This window comes from Pyricularia oryzae, chromosome 3, assembly GCF_000002495.2.
Source record: "Pyricularia oryzae 70-15 chromosome 3, whole genome shotgun sequence".
NCBI lineage: Eukaryota > Fungi > Ascomycota > Sordariomycetes > Magnaporthales > Pyriculariaceae > Pyricularia > Pyricularia oryzae.
This window is the reverse complement of record NC_017849.1, coordinates 3,579,141-3,605,325: the sequence shown is the minus strand read 5'-3', so window position 1 is coordinate 3,605,325 and position 26,185 is coordinate 3,579,141. Positions and strand designations below refer to the sequence as shown.

Below are 26,185 nucleotides of genomic sequence, written 5' to 3'. Positions count from 1 at the left end.
TAGCTCTGACGAGAGTCGAACGGAAACGCCATCGGGAGGTCTAACGGCATCGTCAGCTTGCCCATATGATTAATGTCTGTTTGACGTCGCCCCTTGGACCGGCGCTACCAGGCGGGGCGAGCTGGGCAGGGGACTAGCGCCCAGTTGTTGCTGGATAGCGGCCATTGCAAAGACTGGTCTATTTTTGTAAAAGGTTGCGAGCGGCTGTGCTTGGCAGACGCAGGGGAAAACTCTCCGGATAACTAATCTCCAGAACGAAGGAGTTATTGTGGATTTTGCCATTGTCTAGGTTCATTCTCGGAAGAAGGTTCCGTGGAAAATTGATGTGCATGTTCTTGTCGTCTCTGAAACATAGCAGATAGTAGTCACAATGGTGGACAAATAACAAAATGACTACAAATTTCACCCTAACGAGTAAGACAAGGCGCCGGCCAGACGGGACGTTGGAGGATACCACAGTTGAGGCTACTAGCCTGCATTAGCCGACTAGCTCACCAGATCCAGGCAGGCCTACGCAAATTCCTTCAAGTCAGCGTGTGTTGAATGCCTCAAACTTTACCTTGCTGACGATAGATGACAGGATTCCGAAGTCAAGTGCTAGGCCCGTTCTTGCGTTTTTTTTTCTCTTTTTTTTGGAGTCGTACGGCTTTCTTGGAAAATTTGCTCGGTTGCCTCATACCTAACATACCTTACCTTGGTACGCCTGTGGCTCTGAAAATGATGTACATACACGACGACCATGGGATGGTTTACAGTTACCGCCACCCGAACTGCTTTTGAAGGGTATTTCTCATTAGGATCGGATGGGGGAGATGGAGCCGAATTGGCGGATCAATGACTTTTTTTTCTTCTTCTTATGTTTCTCTATTTCATTTCATCGAATCGTGTGTACAGTAGGGGCTAATAAAAGGGACTTCTCTAAGCAAACATCCTTGAAACGATCCTCCACAGATTGTGATTCACCAATTCTTCTCCTTCTGTCTCATTTAACTTGATCCGCAAGAGATTGGATGGTTAGGAAATGATAAAGAAATCCCGAATACGCAGGACTACGACAAAACATAAGAGAGAAAAATTACCTATCTACTGGATAACTTTAGTCTTGCGTCCCCTACAGACGCGTATGTAAGTCTCACCGCATGAAGAGAGCAGGCGTCACTCCTGCAGCCAAGAGTGCCAGGGCCGCCCTCACAGATGGGACCATAGCAGTATACTGTACAAATATTCTAATCACAGGGATTCCCGGCGGGTAGCTGGAGATGGGTGGTGTTCCGGACGGATGTCCCACCCTCAAAACAAGAGACTCTATTTTTTTGAGTTTGTGGGGGACATTTTCGGACCGAGAAGGGTCCCGGAACGGATCAGGGGGTGGGAACTGGTAGCTTTTGCGATGAGCCCCAACTTGAGACAATTCAACGCAAGTGAGTTGAAAATGTTAAATGCCATGCTTTTTTTTTGTTCAATCCTCTCGACTTGTTCATGAGGATCATAATACCAACTTGGTCTTGGGTACTGCGCTGGTTCCTACCACTACTGTAAACTCAACTCCACTGCAGACCAGGATACCTGCCTAGGTAGGTAGGTAGGTAGGTAGGTAGGTCGGTGCGGATACCTATACTAAGTTGCACAAGCCAAAGGTAAAAGAATTGTCGGAAACCAATCAAAACATGACTTGGCTCGTTGACTTGCATACGCTACTCGACGGTATAATTCACTGAGCCCAGGGATCTGGTAGGTGTACTGGCACAGAACCTAGACTAATAGGGAGGATTGCCCTAGACTAGGCTAGACTAGACTGGAGGCCAAGTGGCGCCGGCTACCCCTGGATCGACATTACAATTTTGTGCGAAAACGCGGAGTACATGCCTACCGGTAGACTAGAAGTAGTAGATTCGGGCTGGAGATTGGATGTACCTATCAATATGCCCACAGTACTGTCCCTACGGTACTGTCAAGTGTCTTGATCTGCCTCTCATAATCTTCCCGAGTTCGTCTGTATTGGCGGGTAATTACTGTCATTCGAAACTCGACTGAACTGCCGACTCAAGTCTGGCACACTTTGGCAAGTTGGCTTCTACGTGGTATTGTGCCCAGACAGCCGAGGTTTTTGTCAAATTTACTGATGCACCCTTCGTTTTTTTTTTAGTTTTTTTTTTATCTTGTTTGTTTCCTCATGTTTGCCCGAAAATAAATGCATGCATGCTGCACCCGAAGGATATGATCCGGGTTCAACATGATGGAACAGCCATTTCGTCGACTGCATGTAACTCGAATCAATAAACGAATACTGTTTCGCGTTTTGTCAAGGCGATAGCCCAGGGTCCTGACCCAAGAGGTCCTATTGTGCTACACGGTTTTGCTACGTTTGTGTTGTTTGTTTTAGTTAGTCCGTCACAGTCATTGTTAAGAAGAACATGGATTGGGCTTCCTATATATCCTGGGAATAAAGATGCACGTATTAGATATATTGGCACTAATCGACGGATAGGCCACCCAATGGTACAGGTACGCACCCAAGACAAGACGGCTAGCCCAGCACAGTCACACTCAATTCCGGATTTTCATTGGCCGTTTCCTCCTCTTCCCCTTCGAATCACTGCAGGTTCGACCATCCAGTTACGTATGTACACCTACTATAGCTGCAAATAATTACCTTATCACTGCGGTGCAAGGAGACTAACTCTTGAGACCTATAAATGCGCAAGTACCTAGGTAGGTAGGTACGCATGTAGTTTCGAAGTTATTTTTACGTCATAGAGGAATCACAAGGTATAATGCCGGGTGGGGAGGGGCCTTGTCAATTCCACTACGGGACTAACTGAAAAACACACAACTGAGCCTGCTGCAGCAAAATTCCTATACAGGGGTTTTAATATGTGTCTATGTATGTAGGTAGGGACCTAACCAGGAGATAGAGGGACACTTAGCTGGTTGGCTACTGGCGATACGCAGTTTACGGTCACGTTGGGGTCACTGAATGGGTTCTTGAACGCGTCGAGCCTCGGTCTCAAAGCACCTAATCTATAACTACCTACCTACCTACCTACCTACCGACAAAGCACTTACTTACTATTGAGATAAAAGTAAAGGCTGCACTCTACAGCGGGGCCAGACCCATGTCCTTGTTGTTTGCGGCAGGCACTTTTACCCAGCTAGGCCTGGGCTGCCCCACTTTTCCATGTCGATCGATCGCAAATGATCTCATCTGTCAATCTCTCCTTGGCCGTGGAATCGGAATATACCCAACATACTACACGTCGACAATCTCGATTGACAGCTTTCGCGCCATATACGGACACGGAATACGGATATTCGTACTCAATAACCACAATGAGTTATGACGCCTGGTATCTTCAGGGCCGGGCCGGGCTCACCGATATTCGAGATTTAAACACTTTGGGCTGATCAAAACTGAGATTGAATATGATTGTTGGGTGCATCCAGTAAACACAGGTTAGGTGGACATGTTAAGGTCTATCCAAGGGGTGTCTGAATGCCTGTCTACTTCGTACTTGGGTAATGCACCTACCTGAATGGAGTCCTTCTGGAATAAACGTACGCAGACACATGTGTTTGGTCACTGCCGTACTACCGGTACCTACCTTACCTATCTTAGGTACCTTGCCTAAATTCCAATAAAACAAAGAATTTAATCTGTGGCGGTCATACCTGATCAGTCAGTGGCTGGGTGTTTCGACATTAAACCACAGCGGCCCATCAAATTGTTGGCTGACAACATACATCCACTGCGCCGATCAAGTCGATGACGCCCTCGAATTCCATAACCGTGAGTTTGCACCAACTCTGGAGGTCAACCCTTAAAGCAGCAGATCCTTCCTCTGAATTAGATCCACAGCACTCTCCCGTTGGTCTATCTTGACTTACGTACGGTACGATAAAAAAACCAAAAAAAAAATTCCGTTCAATATTCGGTTTTTACAATTGTCGGAGCTGCGGTCCATCTCCCGGAACCAATTCCGCCATCATTTTCTGTATCTACAGTACAGAGCGCCACAGACGCACAGCTGCATACCTACCTACCTTAGGTACTTAACTACATCAAGGTGAGGTATATAAAGTACCTGAGGTGCCTACCTACTTACCTATCTAGGTACTATGGCTAACCACTGATAGCTTCTTTGTACCTTTGAGTCAGTATACGCCAGGTCTTAAAAAAAGAAAGAAAGAAAGAAAGAAAGAAAAGAGATTCGGTTCCAGTGGCTCTCGTCCCAATCTGCAGCTGTGGCGAGCCGTTTAGGAAGTTGCCTTGCTAGGAAGGTTTGCTGTAAAATCTTGCAGGGCAACTTCCCTGCTGTTGCTGCAGCATCCAGTTGCTCGCGTCTAGCCCCTCGTTCTGGCCAAAGACTCATGTCGTCCAGAATGCCTCGTAGGAAAAAACAGGACACCATCAATGACGATAGCATCATAAATCTCACGACAGAAGAGCCGCCAGTCTGTGATACCGACTCTAGGCGATCGTCTCGGCGCCTCATTGCCATGATTGAAACTCAATCTCCGACTTCTACCACACACAAGTCCAAGGCTGCAGCATCGCAGACCAAAAGACTGAAGGGCGTCAAGATGACCTCCAAAAACTCCAACGTTCCACCCCCGAACCGGAGCGAGGACATGAGCAGTGATGCAGAGTCAAATTCGACTTCGGAGCTCTACCCGGACGGAGTCAACGATCAGCGTACCAAGGGTGTTGGCAATGCCATCCAGCGCTTGTCACGGCTGGAACGAAGACTTCAGCGCAATCTCAAGAAGCAGCAGCTCAAGGTTGAGAAGAGCGTTGATTCTTTGGACGCAAGCGATCACCGATCAGCGGCGCAGAAGCCTCGTCCTTCGCGATGCGTAGGGGAACTCAACACGTCGCCACCAACAGCATCTGAGAACAGACATAAACTCATAGATCCCGATGTGCCACGGGTTCCTACTGCGAAGAGAGACCTGTCCATAGAAGATGGCCAGTCTATTTTCAAGAAGGCCACCCCTAGGAAGGCAAGCCAACGAGAACCCAAAGTTGTCGAAAACGCGGAACAGACGCCGGGCGAGGCTGAAAGGGGTGCGGCCAGACCCCCCTCTGTTGATAGCGACTACCTGCCCCTACCATGGACAGGCCGATTAGGATATGTAAGTTGCAACTCGTTCGCCTCTCGGTTTGAACCCCGGTCAGAAAGATCCGCAAAATTCGCAGAAAAACCAACAAAGCCCTGGCAATATGCAAAACCCACTCACACTGAATAGGCATGTCTCAATACTTATTTACGCGCGGCAAAACCTCCGGTCTTCAGCTCGCGCACCTGTCGCATGTCATCCATCATAGATCATCGCCACCCTCTTGCTGACCCTACCCAGCCTGAGCATCCCAACAAGAACCGTCCAGACAAGTCACAAAAGCCAGATAGGCAAAGAGGACAAGAATTTGTGCAGAGGCTCGGTTTGGCAAATGCACGAGATATAGACAAGATGCTACGCTGGAATGAGCGCTACGGGATCAGATTTATGCGTCTCAGTTCCGAAATGTTCCCATTCGCCAGCCATGAGGAGCACGGCTACAAGCTTGCTCCGTTTGCCTCCGAGGTGCTCGCTGAAGCTGGAAAGACTGCCGCCAAGTATGGCCACCGGCTAACCACCCATCCAGGCCAGGTATGATGCTTCTGACAAACGTTCATGACTCCTGATATATTTGTCCCTCAAACTGGAGTTACAGACACTGACATGAAAAAAACGTAGTTCACGCAGCTCGGATCTCCTCGCGCAGAGGTCATCACTGCATCAGTGCGGGACTTGGAGTATCACGATGAGATGCTTACACTGCTCAAGCTGCCTGAGCAACAGGATCGCGATGCAGTCATGATTCTACACATGGGCGGCGTTTATGGGGACAAAGCAGCCACCCTCGACCGCTTCCGCCACAATTATACGACACTCTTGTCAGACTCAATAAAGCGTCGACTGGTGCTTGAGAACGACGATGTCTCTTGGTCGGTCCATGACCTTCTTCCTGTTTGCGAAGAGCTCAATATCCCATTGGTCCTCGACTTCCACCATCACAATATTGTTTTTGACCCCAAGATGGTGCGAGAAGGCACAGCCGATATAGTGCCATTATTTCCTCGGATCCGAGCGACCTGGGACCGTAAGAACATCAAGGTGAAGATGCACTACAGCGAGCCCTGCGCCGGCGCCGTAACACCGCGCGACCGGCGTAAGCACAGTCCTCGGGTGGCAACTTTACCTCCCTGTCCGCCGGATACAGACCTCATGATCGAGGCCAAGGACAAGGAGCAGGCCGTGTTTGAGCTTATGCGAAACTTCAAGCTCCCCGGCTATGAGCGTATCCGAAGTATCATTCCAAACGAGCGTGCAGACGAGCCGAGAATCCCGTCGACCGCATCAAAGCTTTCTAAGGCAAAGAATGGGCGTCCGGGAAAGAGGAAAAAGAAGGATGAAGATGGCAAGGATGTCAAGGTTGAGCCTGGAGACGACACCACAAACCACGATAAAGATGTACCCGAGGGGCTGGGATACGATGATCCTACGATTCCGCCCGAGATAGCTCTGGAGGACATCAATATGGGAGGTCCCGATGGCCGGGTGTATTGGCCTCCCGGCATGGAGGACTGGCTCAGGCCGCTGAAGCGAGACCAGAAACGCAAAATTGAGGACTTGGAAGAGCACGATGAGTAGCTTCTGGTTAGGTTCTGTTTTGTTTTTCAATATTTCTGTCATGTCATATTTAATTTGGGGAGATTTGTCGGGTTAATCTAGAGGTCGAGAGGAAGCGAACAGAAGAACAGTGGAAATAAAGCCTGTGGACTAGCTTGTTGTCTATATCATATGACACAAACGATTGTGGATCCGCAAGTTGATTTGCAGTGACTGGCTGCGATGTTTTGTCGATGGAGTGAATAATAAACAAAGCCATTGGGTTGAATCAATACATCCAGTACGGTAAGGAATATTGAGCCGACCCAACAGTGGTGGCATACCGTCATCCCAAGAATAGCATCTGTCAAGAGGCGGTCAAAATTTATCATTGCAGCTAGAGTATTGGCGTTATATTTAGGTTCGCTTGGCTGGAAAAACTATTGAATGCTTGCTGTAATACGCACAAAACGCTACAGATGACAGTGACTGTTTTTTTCCCCTCCAAAACAAAAAGAAGAAAGAGAACAACCAAGCCCAAACTTTCGTGACACAAGGCCAACATGCTAATATGTCTCGTTCTATGATGGGTGCTATATGATGCGGGAGAAAAGAAAAAGAAAAAAAACCCCTAGGCCTGAACATGAAAAGTAAACACGAAGAACCCCTGGCGGGACTGGGACCCAAGGCGAATGATGTTTGCCATCTACCACTTGACAACCTTGTTGGGGAAGTACTCGTCAATGAGCTCGAGGTAATAAGGCTGCAGACAGGTTTATGTTAGCTGGGACTCTGAGTTTTGGGCCGGAAACTTGACGGCTGAAGACAAACTGTCGGCAAAGAAAATAAGTCTAGGTTCAACATACCTTGAGCTCCTCGACGCTGGGTACATCGTCGCTCTTGCTGTACAGGTCGTATGGGTTGAAGGCCCTCACAGCCTCGAGCATGGCGTGGTCCTTTTCGCACATGAATTCGCGGTATGCGTTCTCCTTGTGCCATGGGTAGAAAGAATGGTAGCGAATCATGGCAAGGGCCTCATCGGGCAGGGTGCTCTGGTCCTTGACGACGTGGTAGAGGTACTCGTCGTGGCCCCACGACAGCATGATGTTGTCCATGCCGCAACCTTCCTCGTAGATACCCAGCTTGGTACCATAGACCGGGTGGTCCTTGTCTGGATTGTTGGCAAAGGTACCCGGGTAGATGATGCGCTCGTCAAAGGCGCAGCCAACGGGGAAGGTGTCACCGACGACATCCCACTGGCCCTCGGCGCCGTCAAAGAAGAGAAGCTTGCCCAGGTCGTGGATCAGGCCCGTCAGCTGCATCCAGCGCGGCTTGCCGTCACGGCGGATGGCCTCGGCCGACTGCAGCAGGTGCTGAATCTGCGACAGCGACGTATCCGGGTCTGACTCGTCGATGAGGGTGTTGAGTTTCTCCATGGCCTCCCAGACCGTCATCTCCATGCGCTTGCGCGACGCCGAGTTGAAATGCGCCCGCGCCTTCAGGTTGTATGCCATCGTCTGCTTCTCGTGTTGCTCCAGGTAAAAATTCTTGACCCGGTCGCAAGCATCCTCGTACTGCCGGAACCCGCCCTTGTCCTTCTCCGAGTCGAACTTGGATTCGCTGTCAAAGACCTGCTCCTCTGGCACAGGCGCACCGGCCTGCTTGGCCTTGAGGACGTTGACCGCATCGATCTTGTCTGACATGTCTTCCAGGGCTGCGCCGTCCCTGACGGGAGCGTCCTCGTAAATGGCGGATGGAGCCATGTCTAGGGATGTGATGGTCAAGGGAAATAAAAAGGGTATTTGAGAAGGTCTTGCAACTCTTGTCTTTGGACTGAGAGCAACGGTCGATAGGCCGGTCGCTAGATACACTAGAAACTAGACAGTCTTGAGATGTGAAATGGTGCGGACTCGTAATACCAGGCAATGCTAAGCCCCTGCAAAGTCGTCTGGGCTCGTGGTGACCCCCAACTGTTGAGAACAAAGGCTGTGCCAGGAGATAAATGATGAAAAGATCAGATGAATGCCAGCCTAATTGCGCCTTGACAACCTGACAGTCGTGGATAGACGCTATTTATACCGGCAACTATGTCTAGTGCACTTTGTGCGGGAAACTCGGCCGTCGGACATGTTGAGTGTTTCTGCCCAGTTTTCTCCATAATTGACAGACCCTTTTTTCTGGAGACGGCGCATACTTGTGACGATGCAATACAACCACTCAGGTTGGGTTGTGTCTTCTTTTGCCTCCGCCGCTGCCCTGCAGATTCTCGCTCTATACTAGGATCGTCGAGATAATATCCTGGGCTGATGAGTTTTGTGGTGCCTAGTCAAGATTTTGGGGATTCGTCGGGTGGAGATCAAAACGTCGCTGATTCGAGCCGTTTTGGGCCAAACCACTGACTGCGACAGAAAGGGTTAAAATTTCCGAGAGGCCGTTGTTACGTAAGCTCCAGAGAGACCTCCTCATGACATCTTTTAAGGTGGGTCGTGCTCTGTGAATAGGTCGGTACAGTAGTAAAACGCGGCCTGGAAGGAAAAGGGTCCTCCCGGCCCAAGACGAAATGAGATCTGGCGTGTGATCCCCTTTGGCCCAACAATCCTGGAGAAAAATGCGAAGCGGGATACTGATCAATGGCGAATGGGTCTTGTCGGTGGGCTCACGTGCCCAAACCTATTTTTTTTTTTCTGCATCCTCCGTTCGATCATCCATCTTTTCATTCAGTCGTATTGTATCGTGCGGTATCATTGCTCTATTTCATGACCCACCCGTTGCTGTAAACGGTCTGGCCTAGCCACGTACTAGGGTCTACCTTAGTTAGTGCTCTAGGCCTAGACCCGGTGCCTGAAATCCGTCGAGTATGCTGTGCGGAATCGACAAACATAGCTAAGGTACGTAACCGGTAACCTGACAGCCAAGGGCGCAAGTAAAGGGTAATTAATTACCCGTCAGCAGTAGCCGGGCGTTTGTGCCGATTTTGCAATTCAAACATCCCATTCGTTAATTTCTGTTCAGTCGTTATCGTTTTCAACGCCGTCATTGTTGTTGTCGTCTCCGACCCATCCCCACGATTCCATCATCTGTTTCTGCACGGATTCAGTCGGCCGTGCATGGTCTCGTGAAGTACGGGTAAGTATCTCCAGAAGAGCATCCTGATCTTTTCTATTCTCGAATCGGTCACCGACTGTAATATAATCCCCACAGAAGTGTTAGCTAGTCATCATCAGCAAACTACCCGCCGCTCATATATTGGCGGAGAAATCGGATCCAAGATCAAATCTCACAGGCCGCTACCCCCATGCAAGCAGTAAAGAGTGCTGGTGGTGACCACTCGTTGTGAAGGCCGATGCCACATAAACGACGGACCAGGTGCTGAATGTGACGCTGTAAGTTGTTAATTTCCCAATCGGACAATAGTAGCCAAGTGTGACCTACCCCACAGTAGGCAGCATATACTGTATGCTACCGAGTCCAGGGCAGTGTGGAGTAGAGGTCAAAAGAGGGGGATGGTGGAGTGTTTGTGGGATGAGTGCATCGGGAGTTTTTACCGTCATGCGCCGTGTTGCTGACTTTCTCTGTCCTCCTATTCGAGGAATATTTGGGTCAAACATGGTGAGGAAAAGCTCGGCTAAAATGTGGTGCTGGATTCCAATGACTGAAAATTGCGCAGGAAAGTTGAGGTCAGCAGACTGAACTTTGTTGTAACACACGATGCCATGTTGGGTTCGACAACGTGCTAGGTGAGTGCCCACTACATACTCTGACACGATGTCTGGTACCAGACCTCGGGAAACGCTTCCTTTTCAGACCGCTTCTTGTCCAGTATTGGCACAAAAGACTTGGGGAGAGACATCTGCCAGGCCCGCCCCCAGTCGCTCAATCTGCGCCATCTCTCAGCAGTGGAAAACGTGCCGCCGCTCGACCCTGTGGCCCTGTCGCCGCTTCCCGATCCCGGGCTCTGGGAAACGTCGTAGTCTTGACTGAAGCAAAAGTTCAGCACGTCGGCGCAGTGCGTAACTGCACGGTTGGCCCAGGTGGCATCGTCATCTGTGGGCTCCAAGGACCTGTCGACGATTGGTATCTCTATGTTGACGCGAACTGGCTGGTGGTTCATGACAGCGCTGTAGATCTCCTGCCTGAGCCCGACCCAGAAAGCTGCAGCGGAGAGACTGTGCGGTGCAATATAACGATCACCATGGCCAACGAACTTGTGGATGCTGAGAAGGTAGCCCTTGGTGTCGACACCCATGTTCCTCACTGCGCCAATGCGAACAGAGTTAGCTTTGGTTCTTTGTTCGGCCCATCCGGCTTTAACGCCTGTCCAAGGGCTAGGGCGTCCAAACCTTCCATTTCCTCTAGGACCCGGAGAATGATGGTTGCTGCGAAAAGGTTCTCGTCCGAAAAGCCGACACCATCCTGCAGAAGGGGAATGAGCGAGCTCAGACACATGTCATGGTAACGATTTGCGGCAAAGTGGTCGTAGCCGCTTGTGTGACTGAGATGCCGAGCAGCAAGTGCAAAGATTGCATTGAGCAACACGGGACAAGTCCCTGCCCGTCGCGGCACGACGGTTTGGAAGACGGTAAGAGGATCACAGAGATCGAGCTGGCTCTCGTTGTAAGTAAATAGTCACACAGAACAGGATTGACAGGGAAAGGGAGTCGATTGGCATAACATACCCATGGTGCAAGGCTATGAGTAAAATGCCGGAACAGCATGGCCTCTGATGCCGAACTTAGCGGCCAGACAGGTTCGGGGAGATAGAGGCTGGCGAGCTGGAGCGACGCGCCGCCAATGGATCCACCGTCTGAACCAGCATCAGCGGCGTTGGAAGACGATTCTCTGCCATCTGATGACAAGTGACGGGTTTCTAAGGGTAAAACATCCGATCGAAAGGCGTCATCTCTATGGACGAGGTTTGGGGGCGACGCAGCAGCACCATTTTGCTGATGGGCGGCTATGGGGGTGGAGATGATAGACGACAGGCCATCCGCAATTGGGTGGTAGGGACGGTAGTCACTAGTTGTATCGTCTTCGACGCTTTCTTGAGACGGTGTACTCTCTTGGGACAACAACTGAGATGCAGAACCTGTCTGGTCATTGTAACCCTTTGCTGTAAGCTCTGTCTCGTCCACGTATGTAACTGGATGCAAGAAATTCGGTGCAAGAATGTCAGCAGAGCGTGACAGAAGGTTGTTGAATGCGTTTTAAACTTGGATGAGTTCGAACTAACTCTGGTCGGGAGAGCAAATCCATGGCTGACTACGTGAAAAGGATGCTGGACACAATCGAGTTAGCTCGGTTTGAATATTTGGGTGTAATTAACATAGAAATTGTCCTAATTAAGTTGAGACCATTCGGACAAGTTCACACCTTTGATCAGCCGGAATTTGAAGCCTCTTCGGCATTCACGCCCTGTGTTAGAGCACCGACCACATACTGGCGTAGCTCTGTCGCCTGTAGTTGAAGAAAATGAGTGCGCGTCGGTCAGTCTCTCCGGATGCGACTGATGGGGAAAAAATGGACGTGGTGCAAAGCGTATGTATGATTTGAATGGAAGCCGATGGAAGAAACCTACATTTGAGGTGTTGTTCACGGCAGCTTTGACTGTGGAGACGCAGTCAGTCAGTCGGTGTCTTGGTCTTATTTGGTGCATGATAATATGTATGCATAGTCGTAGGTGGAAGAGCAGCGAAAACCGTGACGGGGCTCGGTATCCTGCGAAATGACAAGTGGGTGGGACGACCGATAAAACAGAGTCAAGGGTTGTATGTAGATAGAACTGAAACAACTCATACCACCCTATTGCTGCCACTTGATTATCTGGAGATGGGTTTGTGAGCCTGCGCGCCCCATTTACGGGCATTTGCCTCGAATCCTCTAGCAACTATCAACGCCAGCAGCCAGTTGGGGATCGATGGTTGAGATATCAAATGATGGTCCAGCTGCTGAAAGGAAAGTGAGCTTTGATTAATTTGGTGCGCCGGCAAGGTGGAAGATCTGAGATAGGTACATTGAAATTCATCGAAGATCGTAGTGGTAATATTGGATGGCGGTAGAATTATTCGGTGGATACCTTGAGTGACCAAGTGGGGCCGGGTATCCCAAGGTGGGTGCGTGCGTTGGTGAGTGGGCTCCTTGCCAAAAATGGAGGGGTATGGTACGCGGAGGTAAATACTAAATACCTACCTAGGTAGGTAGGTAGGTAGGTATGTAATATGTACTGCGTAACGTAAGTTGAGGTAGGTACCAGTAAAAGAAAGAACAGTCCGGTAGCACATCCAGGTAAACGTGTTGCGCTCCCGTACCTTGTCTTATGTATTATCCCACATCTACTCAGGACTTAGCGAAGTAGACTGACTAAGGTATTTAGGCAAGGTATGTAGGTAGGTACCTACCTAGCTTGCGGTTCTTTTGACACCCAAACAAACATGAGCCCATGGCATTGTAGGGAGACTACAAAACCTACCAGTCTGACTATCAGAGCTTATGCTTGTTGTAAGATAGACATGGCAATGTGCCGTATGTAGTAAATGAACAAAACGGCAACTGTCCAAAATTCAGCCGTGGGATGCCTTGGTGGGATGGAATACCGGCTTGCATAATAGTTGGGAAGGGGGTGAGGTGATGGGAAGGGGGTGAGGGGGTGAGGGGGGTTATCTTACAAATTATTACCAACAGGTCGGTTCTGAGTATAAAAGGTTTATTTTCCTCGTCGGGGTTTGAAACCAGGCAGGGACGAAAAATAAGAAGGGATATTTCGGCAATGAAGATTAACTGCGCACCACTGCAGTCTTGCATTATGCCCAACATTGTGGTAACCTTCTCTAGGCTAAACAATCAGCCAGTATTCCACGCAGTAAATAGTAGACTAAAACCTGGTCAGCTGAGGAAGCAAAGGTACCTTGGACTATTCTAGATGGACCTGGACTTTGAGTGATCAAAGACCGGCGAAGGATAATCACCACCAGCGACATCAAATCATCTCAACAAGTCGCTACACCAAATCGAGTTTAAGTAACAATCAGGACGCCAAGAAAGAAAGTATAATGTCTTATTATTCTGAACATAGTACGTCGCATTACTGCATGTTCTGGTACAGGGGGAGGGCGTGGCCGGCTCCACCAGGGTGTACTTAGCAATAGTTTATTCCGATATCTACCGGTAGGTACCTGCCAGCGGTACATTGGTGCTTATGGAGTAGCCGTGTAAGTAGTTGCCGTGAAGAGTCTAGACCACATGGGCGGACTCGATAACCGCAACTTGAGCTCGAGGATACATACCGACCTACCTACCTACCTACCTAGACGCCAGGTCGCAAGTCCGTGGCTTCTATTTTTAATACCAAGCCTCGGTATACCATGAATAGTTATTTCGGCCGGATTTTGCACCAATGTTGACTGGAACAAGCTTATTATCCAGACGAATAATTAATTAATCGCGTGCCTGATCCGGGACCTGCCGCCCGCTCACCTAGGTAGGTATCTAGGTACCTAGGTACCTAGGTAAGGTATTGGAGTCGACAAGACTTGTTTAGGCTGCGTCAGACCGGAACCAAGAAGCGACTTTGACTGACTAGTTGGTTGTCTTCCTGCCAACCTATACAGGTAGGCAATAACCATCTTATCTAAGGCCAGAATGAAGATCGGAAGTACTCCGAAGCATACCTCTCTCTTATTATATTATACATACCTGGTCAAGCGATGGAGCACTTGATATCTGTCTCTAGTTACCTGAGGCACCTACTGTAGGCACGTCACGGGCGCCCAGTGGAGATCTCCAAATTCAACCCGGATCCCAGCCAGGTGCATTGAAATTACAGAGTACTACGTAAAAAAAAGACAAAGGGCTCGCCACCTGTGTAGATTGCAGTAGCAATTAACACGACGGCTAATTTATCACCAAAACCTTCTTTTCAGTCCATCGTCCGTTTGCATAGTAGAAGTTTCAGATCAGCTAGCTCCCACTTTACCGCGTTTGCTGAGTCTGGCTGGATGCCTGCCGAAGTTTGATGCGGGGAAAAGCCAATTTCTTTTCTGGAGCGTGGTAGTCACGTTGCCCGTCCGAGCTCGTCGTCCACTACAACCTTCGTCCGAGATCCACTGTACCTTTCCAACACAGGGGAGTTCCTTGATGGTTGCAATTCCCCGCACCGCATTTTCAGTCGGTTATTCCACTCTCCACGTACCGTCGCGTCTCCCCGCCATTATATCGAAGCGACATCATTGGAAGGTGCTCGAATAATAAGATGGGTCGACCCAGTTCGGCTTCCAAGGCCCTTTGGTTTTTTTTCGGCTCCGCACGCGCCCACATTGGGTAGTCCGATGCGTCCCGGTATATCGAGTACAATAACCACCTGTTTGCAACCCGTTCTTCGTCTGATAGTCCTCTGCCGGAACTCTCTCCCATCATCCCTTACTATACCAAGGTTTTTCTTCCTCTTGATTACGACCCACCCCTAGGTGTGAAAAAGGTGAAGAGCACGAGCAAAAATGGCGGACGGAAAAGACGAAATACACGATACGGGTGTTGCCACTGGCCCTGAGGCGCAGGACGAGGCCGCCTACGTTACGAGCCATGAGAAGGCACAGCAGAAGATTCTCCACGATGCTCGGCTGGCTACGGAAAAGGAACGTTCTATGACGCTTATGCAAGGCATCCGACTCTACCCCAAGGCCATCGCCTGGAGTGTGCTGATCAGTGCATGCATTATCATGGTATAGTACCGCTGACGTGCGAATTCTTTCTGTTATACCCATTGACTGACTCAAAGAAAAAAAAAACATTAACAGGAAGGTTATGATGTGGCATTGATCAACAACTTTTGTAAGAAAAGCAACCATGAAGCATTGCCAGCTTTTTCTTTCTTGAATATGGCTTCTCCTCGCTGACAACAGCACGCAGACGCTTTTCCCGAGTTCAAGAAAAAGTATGGCGAGCAGTTGCCTAACGGCGACTGGGAAATCCCAGCCCCATGGCAATCGGGACTGAGTAATGTATGTTGACATCCTGCCGAGGCATCCGCACGTGGGATTTAGAGGCTAATTTCAGGGGCATTACAGGGTGCAAATGTCGGCGAGCTGATCGGCCTACTCCTCAACGGCTGGATCTCAGAACGATTTGGTTATCGATGGACAGTCATTGGCTGCCTCGTACTCATCAATGCTTGGACGGCTATATTCTTTACTGCGCAAAATGTGCAGGCGTTGCTGGTCGCTGAGATTCTGTGCGGTATTGTAAGTCTTCAAAATTTCCTATTTGTATAAATGCCTGCTTTTTATAGAACCAGTCACTGATAATACCCACACGGATCAGCCATGGGGGGTCTTTCAAACATGTAAGTCCGTCTCAATAGACCTAGAACCAATTGGGGCTCGCTCGAGATTGATGTACAAAACTCTGTCGCTAACCTTAAGCAAGTGTGCATCACATATGCTTCCGAGGTGTGCCCCGTAGCAATGAGAGGCTACCTGACCACTTATGTTAACTTTTGTTGGGGTGCCGGTCAAGAAATCGCCATAGGCGTTCTTCTTTCCATGTTGAAGAGGAACGACGAATGGTCATACCGCATTCCATATGCACTCCAATGGATGTGGCCCACACCCTTGATCATCGGCATTTACTTTGCGCCAGAGTCTCCTTGGTGGCTCGTCCGTCACAAGAAGATCGACGAGGCCAAGAAGTCACTGCTCAGACTGACGAGCCTCAACAAGGAGACTGATTTCGATGCGGATGAGACACTCGCTATGATGGTTCACACCACAGCCTTAGAGGAGAAGACTACCGCAGGAGCTTCGTATATTGACTGCTTCAAGGGGCACGACCTTCGTCGCACCGAGATCGTCTGCATGGTCTGGGCGATTCAGAACCTCAGTGGCAACTCATTTTCTAATTACTCGACATACTTCCTGACACAGGCTGGACTTGACTCCAACGCCTCGTATAGCTTTGCACTTGGACAGTATGCAATGAACATGGTTGGTGTTTTTGGTGCATGGTGGCTTATGAGTCTTGGAATCGGACGCAGGTAGGTAATCGACACGCGAGAGATGGGAGGCAAGGTTCTACGAACTAACACCGAAATTACAACAGGTCTCTATACCTTTATGGCCTCTGCGGCCTGTGCTCCATGCTCATGGTCCTTGGCTTCCTCGGTCTCGTACCCGAAGAACACCGAAGGGCGGGTGCGATCGCTACCGGCAGTATCATGCTTTGCTGGGCTCTCGTGTACCAGCTCACCGTCGGCACAGTCTGTTACTCGCTCGTTGCCGAAATCTCCACACGCAGACTTCAGATCAAGACTGTGGTGCTCGGGAGGTGTCTCTACATCATCGTGGGCATAATCACCAGTGTTCTTACACCTTATATGTTGAACCCGGGTGAATGGAACTGGCGCAACTATGCCGGCTTCTTCTGTAAGTGGCCTTGAATTTCTTCCGCTTTTACTGTCTTTCATATTACCACCGTGGCTGACCAATTTTTTCTTCACCTCAGGGGGCGGTATTTGCTTCTGCTGCATCCTTTACACCTACTTCCGTGTACCGGAACCCACCGGCCGCAGCTTCGCCGAGCTTGACATGCTCTTCCAGAAGGGTATCAGCGCGAGGAAGTTCCACTCAACCGAAGTCGACGTCTTCAACGCCGACGTCGACGGGACGCTGATGGACAAATACCAGAAACAGCAGTTGGGTACCGCTCACCATGTCGAAAAGACCGCCTGATGGGGGCTGTTGTGGGGGAAACCGCCACAAGGGGGATGAATTTCCCAAGGAGTGTGATCTTTTTTGCTTACCATTATTCTTTTGCCATCATTAAAGGAGGATCCGAGAAGCGAACCGAGCCATGAAGAAAATGCTACACGAGGCGACGAATTTGGAAAACAAAAAGGGTTGCCTTTGTCGCAAGATCCCAATCTCGATTGAAAGCATTCACAAATCGCACATGAATAATCACAAGACGCTGGATGTATACGATACCCTCTGTCGCTTTTCTTTCTCTTTAGGATGGGGCTAGAGTTAGTATAGCCATGGCATCGATGGGAGGCTATTGATTGTCGTTTTACAAGGCATTTTCTTGCGTTGCACTTTGAAGATTGAGATACCACTTGTGTTGATAAAAAGTTCTGGCTACATTATCGTTGGAAATAACACCTGCACCTGAAGCCGCGTGGCATTCACACATACTTCATGCGCCAACTGTGAGCTAGCAATCTGGAGCGTAGCAGGTCAATCAATATGCCACAAATCCGTGAGAGGGTTTGTGTACTTGGTTGGAGTCCAATCCATTGTAGAAGATCGTAAATACTCTTTCAGCATAACACTCTCCGAATGTGCAGCTCCATACCTATACAACACAGGCTAATAATAAAAATCTAGACGGAAAAAAATAGAGAAACCCAATTCGGATGCATCTTCGAGTGTATTGTTGTTGTACAGAGGTCGAAAAACTTAAAAAATTAATACAAGAGAAGTGGCCCCCCACACGCAAATTCTTGCAGGGTTTCCTCGATCATGACTTTGATGCCTTCTTCTCTTCAGCCTCTCTGGCCTTGGACTTGGCGAGGGCCTCAGCCTCGCGCTGTTTGGCCCTCTCCATGGCCTCGGCGGCCTTCTTTGCGGCAGCCGCCTTCTTGGCCTCGAGGTCGGCGGCGGCCTTCTTGGCCCTCTCCTCGGCCTCCTTCTTCTTCTTGGCATCCTCCTCGCGCATGAGCCTAAAGACCTCCTTGCGCTTGAGGCTCTCGCGGTACTTGGCGCGATAGACGGCCTTCTTGCTTCCGGCGCGGACGGAGCCGGGCGTCTTGCCCTTCCAGCGACCCATCAGGCGACCGATGGCGACGTTGGACTCACGGTAGCTGTAGTCGTCGTGCAGCAGCAGGATGCGGTTCTCGCGCAGAACGCGGATGTTGTGCTGCACCTTTTGCAGAGGGCGCTTGCCCTTTCCGGGCTCGGCGATCTCCTCGGGCGTCGGCTCCTGGCCCACCCTGCGGATTACGCGCGTCGGGAGGCCGCTGGCGCTGACCTCGCTCCGTGGCGTGGGCTCCTTGCGCGTCACGGCCACCATGTTGAGCTTGCGGCGGCGCACGCCGTGCTTTGGGTACGGGAGCGTGTCGTCGCGGTTGAAGGCGACGCCGATGAACTGCCGGTGCGGGTGAAGCTCAGGGTCTCGGTAGAATTTGACGTAGCCAGTCACGGCGGCGTGGATCGTGTGGTCGCGGCCCATGATGACGTTCTCGCCCGGGTGCCATATTGTGCCGCGTTGCTTGAAGATGATGTTGCCTGGGATGACATATTGGTCTGTGTTTTTGGAGGGAAGGATCGGGTGATTAGCGTCTATGGTTAAGATTTTCTGTCTTTTCTAGTTCTTTCGCCCAAGTACATCCATTGGCAAAGAGGTGTACGCGTGAAACCAGTAAGAGCCAGTTCACCTACCACCGCTCTTCTTGGCGCCCATCTTCTTCATGAGCGTCTTTTTGTTCGGGATCCGGTATGCACCAGCCGACTTGACAGCTGCGGTACGACGACCCTCCACAAGCCTGCTGCTGTCCTCGAGGTTCTGGCGCGCGCATAATAAAAGTTCCGGTCTTCGTTGTGCCCTTGAAAATGTAAAGGCGGCCGTTGCTGCCGGCCGAAAGCCGCCAGCAGCAGCCACTGCCCGGAGGGGCTGCTGCAGCGGTATTATTTTCATCGGATAGGGGGAGGAAGGGCTTTTGGGACGCTGTGGAAGCTCCCTCGGGAATCAATTGGGGGCGGCGGCTTGTCGAAAAACGGCTTTTCGAAGCTATCGAGATTCGCTTTCTGCCCCTAACAGCTCCACGCTCCACGATGATGTTGCCGGGGATGAAGTTTTACTGCTTAGTCATCCCTGTCCGATAGCGATAAGACAGCATCCCTGACATGCCACGAAGCACCCTTGAATCCCACTTACAGCAAGGATTCGATCCCCAGGTCAATGGACTCCAATACGTAGCTACTTCGTTCTATGTCAATTTTTTTTTGACCAGCCCATCTGCTAATCTTGGGTTTTTGTTACATTTATTCGAGGGTTACACACACTACGGCTTGCATTCTTTTTACGGAGTTCAAGCGCTAGCATTTTCACCGACGCGCCAAAAATGCAGTCTCCGGTGCTCCTCCAGCTGCTCTTGCTAGCGCTCATGGGCACGGTGAGCGCCCAATTCGGCGGCTTCTTCGACCAGATGTTTGGCGGTGGTGGTGGCGGCGGCGGCGGGCAACAACAACGACAAGAGCAAAACGTCCCCAGCGACTCTGCCTGGTACCGCAGCAATGTGGACGCTGCCGTATGCAGCAACTATCTCTGCCCCGACACTCTTGGTGCGTTTTCCCGTCTCATCTATGTGTCGCGATGGCCCCTACGTGCATCCATCTCAGCGTCGCATATCCCGTGCATCCTGATGCGGACATGCGTTGTCTTTGAGGGTATATTTTTATGAAGTTGCGTGGGATGCTAACAACACATGTCACAAATCACCAGCTTGTGTCCATTTCCCTCACCACTGCCCATGTCCCTTCCCGGATCACGAAGACAAGTTTGAGCTTGCTGAAGGTCAGAGGATATGTGTGTCGCGCGGAGGTTTCAAGGCGGGCGAGGCGGCCAGGAAGGTGGAGCTGGCGAGGAAGGGTCTTCTCTAAACGAGAAACCGAGACATGTTTTCTGTTGAACTACGGAGTAGAACATGTTGGGGTCGTTGACGATTACCTTGCATGGCAGTAGCTGCATAAACCAACAGTCTTGGCTAGACCTATGCGTGTTCTCGCGAAACCTTGCGAACCCTAATGATGCAATTACCCCTCCCGGCCTTGATGAACTCAGAAAATCATATCAATACTCCCATGTGAACACCCGTGATACTCCGTTCCATATTTGCTTACCCCTGAAAAGCACCAGATAACGAGACAGGACCGTTATCTCCCATACCATGCACCAGTAAAGAAAAAATCAAAACACTTCGCAATCGTAACATTTAATTCGTGTTCGGATTGTTGGTTCCGGTAATCATTTAGGTCCGTCCCAAAGAGCAAAAGGAGGCGTCAAAAAGTCGAAAAATCGAAATCTGTCAACAGACATAGTCGACAACCCATCACCCACATGCAATCCCAAGCCCTCACGCACGACCATTAGGCATGGGTGGTACGGCGGGCACACTGTCGTCCTCGTCCTCGTCCATATCGTCCAGGTCCTCCGGGTGTCCCAGCAGCTGGGCGGCGTCCCTCATCTCGTAGTGCTTCTTGCGCATCTCCTCAAATTTGCGGTGCTTCTCGCGCTCCTCTGCGCTCAGCCCAGCCATGCCGTCCTCGTCGTTATCGTGACCGCTGCCCTGGACCTCGTCGACGTGTACCGCACGCGTCCTGCCGCTGTCGTCCGGCACCGCCTCCTCGGGCTCGCCGAGCGACAGGCCCGGTATGTCGTCCTGGCCGGTGCCGCTGCCGGCACGACGACCACTACCACCGCTGCCATCGCCGTTCTCCATTTCGTCGTCGCTGGGATCCTCCGCCGGGTCGTAATGCTTAGCGTAGGGCGTCTTGGGCTCGTCGATCTTCATGGTGCTGCTGCGCTCCTGCTCCGTCAGGTACAGATTTGCCTCATCCCACTTGAGCCGCTGCCTGGCGGCCTCCTCCTCCTCCCCGTCAGCCTCGCCCGAGTGCGAAGGGGTGCGGCTCGACTGCCGCCTCGAACCGGCAGGGCGCGCCGCCGACGAAGAGCGCCGGTGGCCGGCATTACGCTGCGTATTCTGGATCGTCACCTCCTTGTCCGTCAGGCGGGGGCTCTGCGGAGTGGACTGCTCCAATTGCGCATCTGGTGCGGCACTGGGTTGCTGGGCTGTGGGAGACACGGGTGGTGTTCCCCGGAAGGAGTTCTTGAGGATGCCTAAAAAAAAGCGAGCGATTTTTGTTGTTAGTATTGCTATTTGGTTTACTTGCGGGCAGGCGGATTTATTCCATTCGTTGCATGTTGAAGAGATGGAAAGCTGTGTTCAAGATGACGTGCCTTTGGGCCGTTTGGCATCGTGGCCGGGAGGGGAGTGCGGCACGGGGCTCGTCGACATGGTTGTAGACATGGTTGTAGCCATGATTGTGGTTTATGAGAAGGGAATTTTTTTGGGGGTTTTCGGCAAGGTTGAGCTCACAACAACAATCAGGAGTGAAGGTTGCACAATACAAGGTGGGTAAATGTAGGTAGTTGATGGGCTTTGTCGAGCGGGTAGCTCTGAAAACAGGATGGTGTGTGTTTAAAGGATGGAGGACAATCTCGAAGGAAAGTACTGTCCCGCTCGTCCGACTTGCACCTTTGCTTTGTAGAAATGGAAGAGAAGACTTGGGTTGAGCTGCAACCTCGTCAACGAGACCGGCATTGAGTTGATTGGCACTTGAAGTTGGGGTGGCTGGAAGCCTCATGCATTGGTGGGGTGGGGTTCGTTCACTTACAATACATCAAGTAGGTACCTAGGTAGGTAGGTACCTAAGTGCATGCGTTGTAATAGCTGGGCCTGCTGGGCTGAACTGATCTGGGAATCAGACGACAATCGGGCAAAATCATACATGCGCCAAAGGGTTATAAAAAGAAGGAACTAATTTTTCAATTGTAGCCTGTTTTTTTATGTTACCTTGAAGAACCATAAATATAAGATCAACCAAGCTGGCAAGTTATTTTGACCTTGAGTAGTCCTGGAACCCCTCATTGCCATCCTGTCCCAAATCAGCAGTACGGTACTCGGGAACACCTAGGTAAATAGTGCATCAGATTTAGTAGGTACCTTCTTACTTGGTTGGGCACACAAGGCATCCAGACGCCGCTGTACTGTAGATCAGGTCAGGTACGTTGGCATTAGATGCCCAACTTCATGGGTGCGACAATGGAATGCAAGCTACCTTTTGTTCCATAGGTGGACTACACTGAAGAAGGATAGGACAATCGGATCGAAGAAGCGGATTGACTTTGCGGCTAGCACGGACCTACAAGAATTGCTGTCAAAAGTCTGCACACCCACATGCGCGTGACATCATGGCTTGCTTTTCCATCATTCGCTGCCTACCCGACAGCAGCGTCAAAAGTCTCGCGACGATGCGTTGTCGAATTGTTCTTCTACCTACCATTTCCATCTAGGGCTTGATGCATGCATGCGCGTGCAATGTACTCAAAACCATGTGCCTTCTACCGGACCCTAGTTGTCCGGTACCGGAAAACAAATCCCTCTCTCTCTCATCAAGACTGTTGAACCGATTCAACTGTCAAGAACAGAGAGAAGGCTGATAATGAAGCTCGAGATTAGCTCCAATCCAATTGATATTTGGCCTACATCCTTTCACAGGTATGTACACGGCCCATGGGTTAACCTCGGAGTAGGTAGTCTTATCTAATACCTGCCTAGGTCCATCAGGGTTTTTGTGGTGATGCTTAATCCAGCGATTCTCGAAGCAAAACGGCATATTTTGTTTAGAAATAACGCTAATTACATTCATCATTGGCTGTCTATCAGTAGGGGAATCTCAAGCTCGCTAGCAAAACAAAATAAAACAAAACAAAGCAAAACAAAGCCCACAGTCTTTTGCATTCGACAGCTGGCTCATTTCCTCGTATCCCAAGCCGCCTGTGGATTGGGTTGAATGCCACGAATATTGCCTTGCTCCGCCCGTGGTACCTCCTCGGTATGCACAATCACCTCCCTTGTGAGAGTGATGCCATTCTTGGGGTCCTGAGACCCAGAAGACCCCCTAGGAATGTCCATCTCGTACGAGTCGCCGCCGCTGCTCTCCTCATCGCGGAGTTTCCGATGGGTCCTGCTCGTCCCAAGGCCATACATGCCAGGACCCGTCACGTGGGACGACGCAGTGAGCTTGCTTTCCTGTCGCCGCTTGTTCCAGAGCCCGTACAGCGTCGGGGCGTTGACCACAAAGGCGGCCACGACCAGCTCGACACTGGCCCAGGTGGTCCGGCTGAGCTGGCTGTCGGCTTGGTCGTGGTTGATGGGGAGCCGGACGGCAGTGATAATGATGACGAAGAGGCCCAGCATGAAGAGGGCGACGAGCTGGACCTTGCGCTGCCAAGTCGCCGAGAGCATCTGAAAGACGATTGGCAGCGGGAGGATGAGGAGTATGAAGTCGGTCACGATGTTTGTCACGCCAACCACTATAAGCTGCAGCTGTGCTTTGACGCAAGAGCCTAGAAGGTTGCCCTCAAAGGTTAACTTGTGGTTTGAACCATGACTCGGCCAGTGTTTAGGACTACACGTTTGCGACAAGGACAAGAGAAAGAGAGAAAACATACCTGGATCCGGCACGAGTTGCCAGTACAGCTCTATCGGGGTGCACTCGACAAAGGTTGAAATTTGGCACGCAGCATACGTGCCGAAGAATATTACCAGAATGCTGGTCACGACTATCTTTTCGAATCGCAGATTTTGGTACAGTCTGCGGTAGACATCCAACAAGACAAGCTTCTGCAACCACAAACTTGAGGGCTGTTGTTAACAGTGCATTGCCTTTTTTATCGGAGCGAAGCTAACGAAAAGGGATGGAAAAAAAGTATACTTACTAGGAGTTGTAGAAGACGCGGTTGGCGATGGCCAACTTGCTACCAGTTTCACGTTCGGCAATCTCTTGAGGAGTAAACTGGTGTAACCTCCTGAATTCTTCTGATACGTTGCTCGTTCCCAACGTCAAGATAAAATGGACCATAACCAGGCGGATTACTATGCAGACAACCGCTGCTATGCTGAGCCAGTCACCCAGGTTCATTTTGCGCCATATTATTTTGCGCCATACCACTCGTGCGACTATGATGGCAGTCGCTAAGCAGCTGGAAAACCAGTGTATCAACAGCGTTGTGCGGTCAACGTGGGCCATCTCTTCGGCTGGGGGTGCCGCTATGAAGCAGCTACAGCCGATGATTTGGGCCCTTCATAAACAAAATGTCGACAAGATGGATTTTGACGTCCCTCGCGAGGCTTGCCGGTGAAGAGGAGCTTCACAGTTGTCGAGGGCTTCGATTCGGTAGAGACTGACAAAAAGAAAAGAGACAGGCGATGGCGAGGAAGAAAAAGAAGCTTAAACAAGGGGTTTGAATACGCAAGTATGGGGAGATCGACGGTACAAATAATTCGTCGAAGTATTACCTGGTGGTTTTTTAGAAGTTCGGTTGAACATGCGATCCGCGACGTTACAAGGTAGGCTAGTCCCTTCGCATGAGGTGTGGACGATCCCTGGCCTGCTTCTTGACTGGTTGAACTCCAAGTTTCCCGGGTCCTCCTCGGCTCTCCTGTTAGGTTATGGTACCGTTGACAGCTAACCAAGGTTTTACTAGAGTAAGTGAGTGAACTGTATGCAAAAGAACCTGCCTCCGCCGAATTCGCGGGCAAAGAAGGTCCTTTTTGGTCAACCAAGACTTCCTTGGACACACGGAACCCAGCAGTAGACCTGATTTGATCACCACACATCAGGGCATCTGTCAACCTGCGCCTCACCAGCCCAGGCCCAACTTGATGGGTGTGCTTTGTTCGGTGGCTATATAAGTGCCACATTCTATATATACATGCAATAAACGCACGATCATAAGGCTTGACGACGTTTCTGCCTTGCTGATCATTGCCAGCATGTCGCAATGCTTGTTATACCTCCACCAACTTATTTTTTTGGGGAAGATAATATCTCCTTGGGAGGGACTCTTGCCCTGTGGCCGTGCGCTCGGGTGGGCAGACCGAATCTAAGGTGGGACACTGGCTCCATGAACAGGGAGTCGATGACAGCTGCGGATGTACCCACCGAGTTACCCAGGGGTAAAACCTTTTGGCGAGTCGTGAGCGAGCGAGTGGCTTGAAACGCTATTTTTGTTTTTGGAAGGTCACCTTCAGTCCTTTCTTCTTTTCTTCTTCTTTCTTCGAACGCAATTTCGGGGCAGGACAAAAAGCCTACTTTGACCGAGAATGAAGGAACGAAGCAATAACCAGACCCAGCCAGAACATCGCCGGTCTGGACGGTTGTTTCCAAACGAGATGCGGGTTTTAGCATACACGGTACAGGTTACTGCCTGGCGGTTGTTTCCAGATTCATGCGGCTCTGTTTTTTTAACTGCCGCCGGCTACTCACGACAGATGCCTTTCCTCTTTCATGACAACCGGGCTATGCAAACAAAACCTCCGCGCAGGCTTCATGCAGACATTCCCTGGCTTCACCCTTGGGCTGACAGGTATTATTAGAGAGTCTCTCTCCAAATTTGGCATTCGCTCCACAATGTCGACTTACGAATAATTCTAGAAACAAAGGAAAGACACCAAGACAGAACATGAGTAGTCACACACCACATGGGTGTCTTGACTGTTGGATGTTGGCCAAGAATAATTCTTTACCGAATTGTTGTATAACAGATAACTCCCCCCTTTAAATTAACGAACAGGATCCTTACCGAAAGCAACGGAGCAGAGTAATCTCTATGAATTAAAGACCTTGTTTTCCCCGGGGCTCTGGCTTTTTTTTTTTTTTTTTGAGTAATCTCTCCATTTAAAACATCAATAATCGGTACCATT

The 26,185-nt window shown here is 50.4% G+C and overlaps 9 protein-coding genes across 9 annotated transcripts; 4 read left to right on the top strand and 5 right to left on the bottom strand.

Annotated features, from left to right (window-relative positions):
- Positions 1 to 389: 389 nt before the first annotated feature.
- On the top strand, positions 390 to 1,582 carry MGG_16807 (uncharacterized protein; the record flags this gene model as incomplete). Its single annotated transcript, XM_003712245.1, has 4 exons — positions 390 to 414; positions 1,101 to 1,125; positions 1,237 to 1,421; positions 1,557 to 1,582. 4 exons carry the CDS (start codon positions 390 to 392, stop codon positions 1,580 to 1,582), a joined length of 261 nt encoding a protein of 86 aa, XP_003712293.1.
- Positions 1,583 to 3,670: 2,088 nt separating this feature from the next.
- MGG_09461 (UV-damage endonuclease) lies at positions 3,671 to 6,867 on the top strand. The gene is made up of 3 exons (XM_003712244.1): positions 3,671 to 5,133; positions 5,248 to 5,649; positions 5,737 to 6,867. The coding sequence occupies exons 1-3, from the start codon at positions 4,369 to 4,371 to the stop codon at positions 6,691 to 6,693; spliced, it is 2,124 nt and encodes a 707-aa protein (XP_003712292.1). The 5' UTR covers positions 3,671 to 4,368; the 3' UTR covers positions 6,694 to 6,867.
- Positions 6,868 to 7,357: 490 nt separating this feature from the next.
- On the bottom strand, positions 7,358 to 8,414 carry MGG_09462 (inositol oxygenase 1; the record flags this gene model as incomplete). Its single annotated transcript, XM_003712243.1, has 2 exons — positions 7,358 to 7,414; positions 7,518 to 8,414. 2 exons carry the CDS (start codon positions 8,412 to 8,414, stop codon positions 7,358 to 7,360), a joined length of 954 nt encoding a protein of 317 aa, XP_003712291.1.
- A 1,245-nt stretch (positions 8,415 to 9,659) lies between these two features.
- MGG_09463 (uncharacterized protein) lies at positions 9,660 to 11,904 on the bottom strand (the record flags this gene model as incomplete). The annotated part of the gene is made up of 7 exons (XM_003712242.1): positions 9,660 to 9,832; positions 9,933 to 10,032; positions 10,197 to 10,303; positions 10,408 to 10,905; positions 10,992 to 11,253; positions 11,328 to 11,667; positions 11,882 to 11,904. The coding sequence occupies 7 exons, from the start codon at positions 11,902 to 11,904 to the stop codon at positions 9,660 to 9,662; spliced, it is 1,503 nt and encodes a 500-aa protein (XP_003712290.1).
- A 2,846-nt stretch (positions 11,905 to 14,750) lies between these two features.
- MGG_12988 (maltose permease MAL61) lies at positions 14,751 to 17,887 on the top strand. Its single transcript, XM_003712241.1, has 8 exons — positions 14,751 to 15,365; positions 15,441 to 15,474; positions 15,553 to 15,644; positions 15,711 to 15,884; positions 15,964 to 15,985; positions 16,069 to 16,675; positions 16,741 to 17,063; positions 17,143 to 17,887. The coding sequence occupies exons 1-8, from the start codon at positions 15,141 to 15,143 to the stop codon at positions 17,367 to 17,369; spliced, it is 1,704 nt and encodes a 567-aa protein (XP_003712289.1). The 5' UTR covers positions 14,751 to 15,140; the 3' UTR covers positions 17,370 to 17,887.
- MGG_09464 (uncharacterized protein) lies at positions 17,733 to 19,460 on the bottom strand. Its single transcript, XM_003712240.1, has 2 exons — positions 19,077 to 19,460; positions 17,733 to 18,941 (listed from the first exon to the last, which is right to left on the bottom strand). Exons 1-2 carry the CDS (start codon positions 19,330 to 19,332, stop codon positions 18,157 to 18,159), a joined length of 1,041 nt encoding a protein of 346 aa, XP_003712288.1. The 5' UTR covers positions 19,333 to 19,460; the 3' UTR covers positions 17,733 to 18,156.
- A 79-nt stretch (positions 19,461 to 19,539) lies between these two features.
- Positions 19,540 to 22,030, bottom strand: MGG_09466 (uncharacterized protein). The gene is made up of 2 exons (XM_003712238.1): positions 21,655 to 22,030; positions 19,540 to 21,534 (listed from the first exon to the last, which is right to left on the bottom strand). Exons 1-2 carry the CDS (start codon positions 21,734 to 21,736, stop codon positions 20,771 to 20,773), a joined length of 846 nt encoding a protein of 281 aa, XP_003712286.1. The 5' UTR covers positions 21,737 to 22,030; the 3' UTR covers positions 19,540 to 20,770.
- Positions 19,598 to 20,569, top strand: MGG_09465 (uncharacterized protein). The gene is made up of 2 exons (XM_003712239.1): positions 19,598 to 19,979; positions 20,140 to 20,569. Exons 1-2 carry the CDS (start codon positions 19,760 to 19,762, stop codon positions 20,295 to 20,297), a joined length of 378 nt encoding a protein of 125 aa, XP_003712287.1. The 5' UTR covers positions 19,598 to 19,759; the 3' UTR covers positions 20,298 to 20,569.
- A 1,200-nt stretch (positions 22,031 to 23,230) lies between the features above and the next one.
- MGG_09467 (uncharacterized protein) lies at positions 23,231 to 24,401 on the bottom strand (the record flags this gene model as incomplete). Its single annotated transcript, XM_003712237.1, has 3 exons — positions 23,231 to 23,826; positions 23,932 to 24,116; positions 24,199 to 24,401. The coding sequence occupies 3 exons, from the start codon at positions 24,399 to 24,401 to the stop codon at positions 23,231 to 23,233; spliced, it is 984 nt and encodes a 327-aa protein (XP_003712285.1).
- Between the last annotated feature and the right edge of the window lie 1,784 nt (positions 24,402 to 26,185).